Source organism: Cloeon dipterum, chromosome 4 (assembly GCF_949628265.1).
Source record: "Cloeon dipterum chromosome 4, ieCloDipt1.1, whole genome shotgun sequence".
NCBI classification, from domain to species: domain Eukaryota; kingdom Metazoa; phylum Arthropoda; class Insecta; order Ephemeroptera; family Baetidae; genus Cloeon; species Cloeon dipterum.
The window spans coordinates 11,860,425-11,869,094 of NC_088789.1; the positions used below are offsets into that span (position 1 = coordinate 11,860,425).

General features: G+C 37.5%; 1 protein-coding gene across 2 annotated transcripts in view; it reads right to left on the reverse strand.

Annotated features, from left to right (window-relative positions):
* The window catches only part of Awh (Arrowhead), a 24,598-nt gene extending 19,172 nt beyond the window's left edge, over nt 1-5,426 (reverse strand). For both annotated transcript variants that reach the window (XM_065488498.1, XM_065488497.1), the window contains exon 1: nt 5,290-5,426. In XM_065488498.1, coding sequence (XP_065344570.1) covers nt 5,290-5,295 — 6 coding nt within the window. In that variant the 5' untranslated portion in view covers nt 5,296-5,426. The remainder of the gene's footprint in view (nt 1-5,289) is intronic.
* Nucleotides 5,427-8,670: the final 3,244 nt, after the last annotated feature.

Sequence of the window (8,670 nt, forward strand, 5' to 3'; positions counted from 1 at the left end):
GGTTTTCTGCAATTTTGCGCATTTTTTCGATACACATACATTCTTATGAAAGATCAAAAATTTCCATGATGAAATGACAAAAAAAAGGATTTTAAAAAATCAGAATAAAAGCCACTGGTTTCACCAAAAGGCAGAAAATTTTAACTCTCATCATTATTTTCCAAAATTTCTGGCTTTATACGCGCGAAACATGACTTTTTTCGGATTAAATCGAAAAAATGTGGAAACCCCAAAACTAGTGGGTTTTTCCAGCTGTTTTTTATGCGCAAAAAACCAGAGGTGCATTTTTGCGCATTGCAAAATTTGCGAACCCTGCTGGCTAGAATAAAATACGGACATCTCGCGTTACTTATCGATTGGCAAAGTGGGCATACGCTAGCACATTCCCTTTTTGAAACTTTTCGCTGCACCGCTCGCTTTTTCGAGTTGTGGAGGAGCGAGCAAATCTTTCTCCTCTCTGCTGTTTCATGTCGCGGGCGGCGTGCAGAGAGCAGCGAAAAGATTGTGTGTGCATACTTTTCTAAACAAAGAACGTTCGCAGGCCGAAGACAGCAACACATGTTGCAAGATGGATAGTGTCGCTAACTAATAAGTCATGTCACTGACAGGCCGGCGAGCTGAAAGGTAAGACCTACCTGCGCCTCCGATTCGAAAAGCAATAAGCACTCGAGCACAATAGAGCCCGGCTTGGTATAAAGTACATTTCTGTGAAAAAGAGCAGCGTGTACAGCACGCTGGTCTTTTTCATTCTCGCGCCGCTCTCTTCACGCCAAACCAGGGCTATATTTCATGCAGAATCCTTTTCACGATCGAAGACACTGAACAACTCCCTGCTATATTTATAAGAGGAATATGAATGCGTATTGCATCAAAGGATTATCTTTCGGCATTTAAGGGAAACAGCAGGCAAATAATGATGTGCCGTATTTTTAATCTGGCACGACACCGAACAAACTGCTCGAAACAACTGCAAATTTGTTATCTGGATTACCATTAATTCGATAAAATTTGTTAAAAAGGGAATGGTTGATATTTTGATCGAAAATTCAGTCTGAACCTTTGGAATCACATGGATAACGTTTCAAACCCACGCATTCTGAAAAATTCCATTCGCCACCGCTGCCACCAACCACCAAAATTATTTTTATTCAGTGATAATATTAGCCTCCGAATGGGGCATTTTTATGTTTCTTTTTGGGCAATCGACGCCGTAAGTTGTACCTCTTTATAGCATCAGGTGACTGCTTTATCTCATCAGGTAATTGCTGCTTGTCGGGCTCGAATAAAAGTGAGTGTTTTGGTGCGTGTAACTGCGCGCCGGGCCTCCCCTGCTGCCTGCCAGGGCCGTTTTATGGGTATGAGAGTATATCTATCGCGGCCGCGCCGCCAGCGTCTCAATCTGGTCCGCGGGGGATCGGGTACTTAGCACTCTGGTCGGTCCAAATTTACGACTACCCTTTTAATTACCCTCTGGACCCCCATAATTTAATAAAAATTCATCTCCAATGCTGCCGCCGCTGGGCTGTCGCAAAATTTTAATGTTTTAACTATAACTTACACGCTTAATCGTATGAAATTGTGCACGCATAAACTGATCTCGTTCGGCTCACCAGTTCCATAAGGAACTATGCATGTGTGTAATCGGTATATACAGTGTATTTATTTAAAAAGCAATAAAATCTGCCCGTAAAGTATATTGAAAGGTAAAGAAAATTCTTTCATTTCTGTATATAGATTGTTAATAAAGTTGAAAACTTTTGAAATATATCAGAGATATTAAAAACATTTGCTGCTATACGTTCGATATTTTTTTAACAAATTAATTAATAAAACAATATCATTTTTTAATCCGTTTAAGATGGTAACATTGGGTCCAGGCTCCTCTGCGGCCACTTGGCACCCATCATGTGTTTCCTCTGCCACCCCGCTGGACATAGGTTTTGTGTGGGTTTCCCTATGTCTGCGTCAGCAATCTAAATGGACAAAACATATATGTGTTATCCGCTCTGCGGTGTATGCTATTGGGTTTAACAGAGGTTTAGAAATTAAAAAAAAAAACTTTTTTTAAACTTACTCTTTTTCATTCAATACAATTCGTTTTTATCTATCCCAAAGTCATATAATTTTACAAATAAATTTGTCAAGAAAATCTCATTAGGAGAAATAAGGCATTTGAAAAGTGTCAATATAGCGAACAACCCACTGAAACCTGTGAAAAAGATGGTAGCAAAATTTACCACTACTTAAAGCACTCGCTATACTACAGCCTGTATAATATTCTACATTAAATATTGTACAAAATATACTGAGAGCTATTATAACAACATTTTTAATGTATCCAAAAAAGAATGAAAATTAATTAAAAAGCGTTTCTCGTTTCTAATTTCGCCATCAAAATTGTTATTATGAACGTTGCACTAACGTTTTCGCTTGTTAATAAAAGACCGGAACCAGAATTTTGCTCCATCTCCAATATGGCGTGATTGCAATGTTGAAAATAAATTCGTGTTGTGTGTGCCGCTATATTTATTCTCCAATTCGAAATATTTGGTGATCAGCCCAGAGCGATAAAAAGAAATTCGTGAGCAGCTCTCTCGGCAAGCAGCCATGCAGGAATCAATAATAAAGCATGACACTACAATAAATACAAATACACTTTTTCTCAGCATCATCGCATCATCTGCCGCCACCGCCGACTGCCTTTTACATTATTCGTGTGCCGTCGACCCGCTATACAAAAACAATCTGTTGTGTGTGTATATATGCCCGCAACTTCCTTTTTTGATCGAGCATCGCAGCCATTTTACTTTTCCGATTCGAACCGCAGAGTTCAGCCCTTCCTCGCGAGAGTATTATCATTCAAGAATGCTTCTGGTTTGTTTATTTGCGTGGGTGACGTGTGAATGTTGATGTGTGCGATCGCGGATCCTATCAAAATAAAACAACAAAACCCATTTCAAAAAGTCTCTCTGATAAGTGCTGCTTATTATTTTTGTAATGCTTGTTCTTTTTTGCCTTCAATGCGCTGCGGTGCGATGGCAGGCGTAACGTTTCCTTTGTAAAATAAGTCAAGAGTCCTCAACATAAGAAATGAAAACAAGCGCGATCAAAGAGCAAACGGTGGTGTTTCGAAAAGTTCGCTTGCAATTTGACAGGCTTTTCAGCTGTCTCAAAGGTGAATATATATTAAAAAAATTAAAGCTATACATCCGTTAGACTTGCTCACAGTATAAACGAATTGGGATTACACCTTTCCATTCTCAAATTGTGTAAAATGTTTCAATTCACATTCACAAAAAATGATTTGTTGTATTATAGTATAAACAAAATAAGCTTCAATATATAATTGAGAAATGAAAGGCTTAACAAGAAATTAAGTCAGTTTTAACGCAATGTATAGTTGACAATTTTTTAATTAATTCTAATGGTTCACAAGAGACTGTGAAAGAATTAAATAGAAAAATGAGCGTTTATTGGTGCTGTTGGATATATCTGCAAAATTCTGTAACTCTACCTTAACATGTTCTGAAAATCATAGGAAAGAGGATTAAGTTTCCGAGGTTCTCTTTATTTAAATTTCTGAGGAAATCGGCACCAAAGTTTACATGCAACACATGTCATCAAGCGGCGAGCACTCACTCATTATTGAAAACCATTATTCATTTCACCTGAGGAGGAGTTTACCTCATTATTTGCACACCTTTGGAATATAGATCACGACGAGAGGAATCGAAATCAAGCGACAAAATCATTGACAAACCGTTTATTTTTCTGAGATATTTGGCAAAATCTGAAAAAGAATTCTTACTTGGTCCTAATTTGGTAAGATATAATTTAATTGCAAACTTTAGAGATAAATCTCAAATAAATCTTTATTGTGGTTAATAAATGCAGGACAACTCTGTACCATTCGATCCATGAGATATAATGCAAGATAAACATAAAAAGGGGGTGAAAAATTATTATTTAAACTATTAACAAAATGATGAACTCTCTGCTAATAATTGTCAGCAATACTAAATTATTTTAAATACTATCAATTCACTTCAATTTAGTCTTTTTGCACTTGCAGCAGTCGTTGTGGCCAATAAGTTTACAGAAGTTTTGGAACTCCCAATAAAATAGTGAACGAATTATAGGAGCCTCAGCGGGAGAAGCGAAAAGAAAAGGAACCATTTACGTTATTACTCACGCACCGGGATATCTTATTGAAAAGCTATAGACATTTATTTTGTCGGGTGGAATTCATTCACACATGCTGGAAAGGTGCAAACCATATAGCTAGTAGCGAGTTGGGTTGCTTTTGCATTTCTCTCAAATCCCAACGGTGTTAAAGCCCGCGCACTCAATAACCCTCAGGTGTCGCTCAAGATTCTCATAGAGCACGCTCTGTTCATGCGTTCAACAAAAGGAGACAATGACAAACTATTTTTACGATATACACGTGGTCTATAAAATAAAAGTGCATTTTTGCTTCATTTTTACACCATTAGATCTCGGAAAAATTTCTCGAAGGTTGTGAAACTTGTTGTTGAAATGCATGTTGACTAATGCAACAAAGAAATATTGAAAAAAATACTTCCTTTTGTTAGTGCTAAATATTGTAAATGCTATGATTAAAAATAGAGAATTCAAGAACCTCAAAAAATCTTAAAATATATGCGATTGATTGAAAACGGAACACTGGGTGAATTTATATTGTAAACGGAAAAAACTAAATGAAGTACAAATATATACAGATGCAGGAAATTTTTAAGTTTTAAATTGATTTTAGTCTTACTCACAACATTAACCTTTAAACTTTTAAATTTGTAATGTTTATAAGCATATTTGTTGAACTTTATTAACAGCGCATTTTATTCAAATGTATATAAGAAAACTATTTCAATTTAAGCAACGAGTGGAATTTGACTGCTACTTGAAAATGAATTCGTTTGCAGTTTGGAATACAACAAGCAAACAAAACAAAGTTTCTGTTCATTTAAAAGACTTCACGAGCACAAAATTCCTTTCAACTTAAATTTATAATTGTTTACACTTTTACAACACAATAAGTGACTGCGGATGCCATTCATTTGAGCTGAAAGGCCTCCAGCTCCAGAGAATCATTCATTTTTTAGTTAGCCAAGTTAGTAGAACGATACGCGACCAAAACGTGATCAAATGAATCTCAAAATAATGTTGGGGAAAATCATTAGAAAAAATACACCTTGGCACTGTCCTCAAATAATTGATAGCAAAATTTTGAAATTGAGATGATATCAAAATTTTAGAAAACTTGAATCCTACCTTCATGTCCTTGCTCCACGTGGGTAAGAATCCTCGGGAACGCGGCCCGTTTGAGGCTCGCGGCTCCACAGTGTGAATACGACTAGCTTGGCTAGTTGCTGGCACCGAAGAGCGCTTGAAACTCCGCCTCTAAAATGGTCCAGCGCGAGGAGGAGCCAGCGGGTCCTCCTCCTGCTTGCTGGGTCCCATGCGGCGGCAACCCCTCTGCTCTGCCGTGCAACGCGATGGAAAAAGGATTCAGCGTCGTCGAGCGCTCGCCAGTGCAAACAAAAGGTAGAAAAACGGAAGAAACAATAGGTTGGCACTGCCATGGGAATAGGAGACGCGATTCACCTATCAGATCGGCACGACGAACGACGAGTTGGCCACTTTTGTGTTTGCTGCTGATAAGCTCTGGAGCGATAGAGAGGGTCCTATATAGCTGGCCCTCTTCGTTGACGACTAGCACTGCATTTCAATCAGTTGAAACTAAATTTCGTTACGGAGTGTCAAAGAAATTCGTTTGAAAGGAACTACTCACCGAGACAGATTACTGTTCAAACTTTCTACGTGTTCTTCACGCAGGAAACTATTTTAAGTGCAAATTATTTTAGATTACAAAATTGCATTTTTGCTTTATATTTAATTGTCTATTACTAGTTTTTTTTTACTTTGTTTGTGCTTATAGCAACCATTTAGTATTTAAATACTTTCATTCGATTTTATACATAACTCCTAATTTATTCTAGAAGTTGCAAATGGGAAAAATTTGTAGTGGGATAATGAAATCGAAATTTAAGTCCAGTTTTCGTGTCACCAATATGATCAAGAGGTGTATAATGCACTACGGCTGATTATAAGTGACAATACCAAAATCATGCATTATATAGTGCTCACAATCAATTGAGCTGCAATTAATGACGTTTATGGAGTTTTTTCGACAGGAACTTGACGACTTGGATTCAATCTTTATTTTACTTTTTGTAAGTTCTATATTTGGTCGGGAAAATCACACAGAGCCTATGAATAGCGTATTGCAGCTCTCATGCGTATGTCGTAAAATATTTCCCAACCACGAATTTCAACTTAGGAAATAACTGCTGTGCATTTTGTAATTGTTAACATAATGTCTTGCAATTCAAGAGCAACTTCAAATGTCACTGCCATGAAATGTATATTGGAAAAATAAAATAAAATTCTTCTAAATTTGTGAGATCCTTGACCCTTATACTGCATATTTGCTAATTTTGATAAATGCACTTTAAGCATCAATACCCTTGATTCACTTTTTTCCTTTCCATCAGTTGGAAATAAAATTGTATTTAATGATCATTTGATCATCTTATTAAAATCGTCTGAAATATTCTCTCAAGCATAAAAATATACGTCAAGCCTCAAATCAAACGAAACTCGAAACGACGTTTTCCATCAAATATTACACGTCTATATACAAATAAATAAATATTGCGTTCAATTGAACGTTCAACCCCCTTGTCACTTTTGCTGTCATTAAATCCTGAAAACCCCCTTTTTGGCAAGTGCACCTGACATATGCATTGTCACATAGCTAACGTGAGATTGAAAATACCACCAGTGGGAAAAGCAAAAGTCTCACGCAGAGCGGGGTGGGTGCACGCGCTGTCTCCTATAATCGCATCAGCCGCATAAATGATTGTCAAAGAGCGCGAGTCAAAGTTGAAGTGGAGGCGCCTGGCGGATGAAGCGCTCCTTTCAAATTCGCTCCGAGGACAGTCATCCTGCGGTGACACATGTGCTTATGGGGGTCCCATTGTAGCACGCGAGGGACAGAGGAGACGCTCCGTGGGCGCGATCCCCTATTACCTGCGCGCCGCACACTCTCGTACGCTTCTTTTCATATGTGCTCTTTGACTTTCAGCGCGTTACACACGATACAATAGTTCTCAGTAAGAAAAAGATAGAGTGTCGCGCATAAATCGAATCGAGAACAGCATTCTCGCTCTATTCTGGACAAAGCAGCGCAGCCTGCGCGTCTCAAACGCGATCACAAAAGCAGAGCCGGTAGCTATTATAGCTGCTTTTATGTTACTATATGCCTCCCTATCACGAGCGTAACACATTTTTTCTTTATAATCCATGTTTGCCATTTCCTCATTTTACATTCGACCTTTAAATAAAAGCCCCGACTTATTTCTTGTCATCCTTGACCCCAGTTTAGACTTCAGAGGGTCATTTCAAGCAGATTCCCGCTAAGCAATTGTATAGAAAAGCTTGCAAGTCTTTTTTTGTATTTTAAAAAAGACACTAGGTCATATTGTTCTGTTTGAAGTTTTTGAAACAATACACATTTAGATTCATGCAGCTTGAAAGCCTGCCCTCTTAACACTTAAGCCTAATATAGTTGCGTTTCACCCTCAGGAGGCGGTAATTGCTGTACACCCCTATCCCAATTTAATGAGAATAAACGTTATAGAGAGCAGGTTAACAAAAGCTGCATTAAATTTGAAATTTCGCAACCATATTTGCCAAATTGAATCTTCGATTAATTTTAGCTAGATTTTGTTGTTTCCATTTTTCATTTAGGAATCATATATGGTGTGTGTTTGAAAAATTTATAAATAATATTGATTATCGTTAGCAGTGACTGGCATCACTGGCATGAATAATCTGCAGCAGATTGCGGGCACAATTTCGGCATCAAGACACACATCGGTGGGTCCTAAAATAATCCACAGTGCTATTTAATGTGGGATCCGCCTGAGGCCACAATTCGTATTGCACCATAATAGTGTCATGGACCTGGAAGTAATCGCCGCGTAAATGGCCACGCGCGCCAATTCAAAATCACTCGAGTCTATGCCGATTCAACGAGCGGGCGCTGTGCTCTGTGGAGTCTATAGTAGCAACTCAAAGAGAGTCAATGGGAAAGTTGGATCATCACACTTCCCTCGGTATATGGATGGAACCACTGAGGGATTCTCACAACTTAATCTAACAAGAAGATTTATTGAATTTCGACACAAGAAATTACTCTTAAAAAGTTGCAAATCTTAAAAAAATCAACCATCACAGCTTTATGTTTTTTTCATTTGGAAATTTCATGAAATAATTTAGATTCGCAAATATTTTTAGAAAAAAGTTGAAGAAATTAGAGTAAAATATTATAATCTAATTGAAAGCAAATTAAGATTTGATTATAGATTTTTCTTACGCACAATCAGTAAAAAACGTATAGCCATCAGACACACCTCTCTCGAGGAGATGAGTTTTATTGTTGCCATTAATTTCTTTAATAATTCAAACCATTGGATGCAAATTTTGTACATTCTCATTGTCAGTATCACCTTAATATTGGTATTGCAATTAAAAAATAAATCTGGTTTTCTGTCACACAAAAGCTAACGATAGTTTTTCATAATCTTT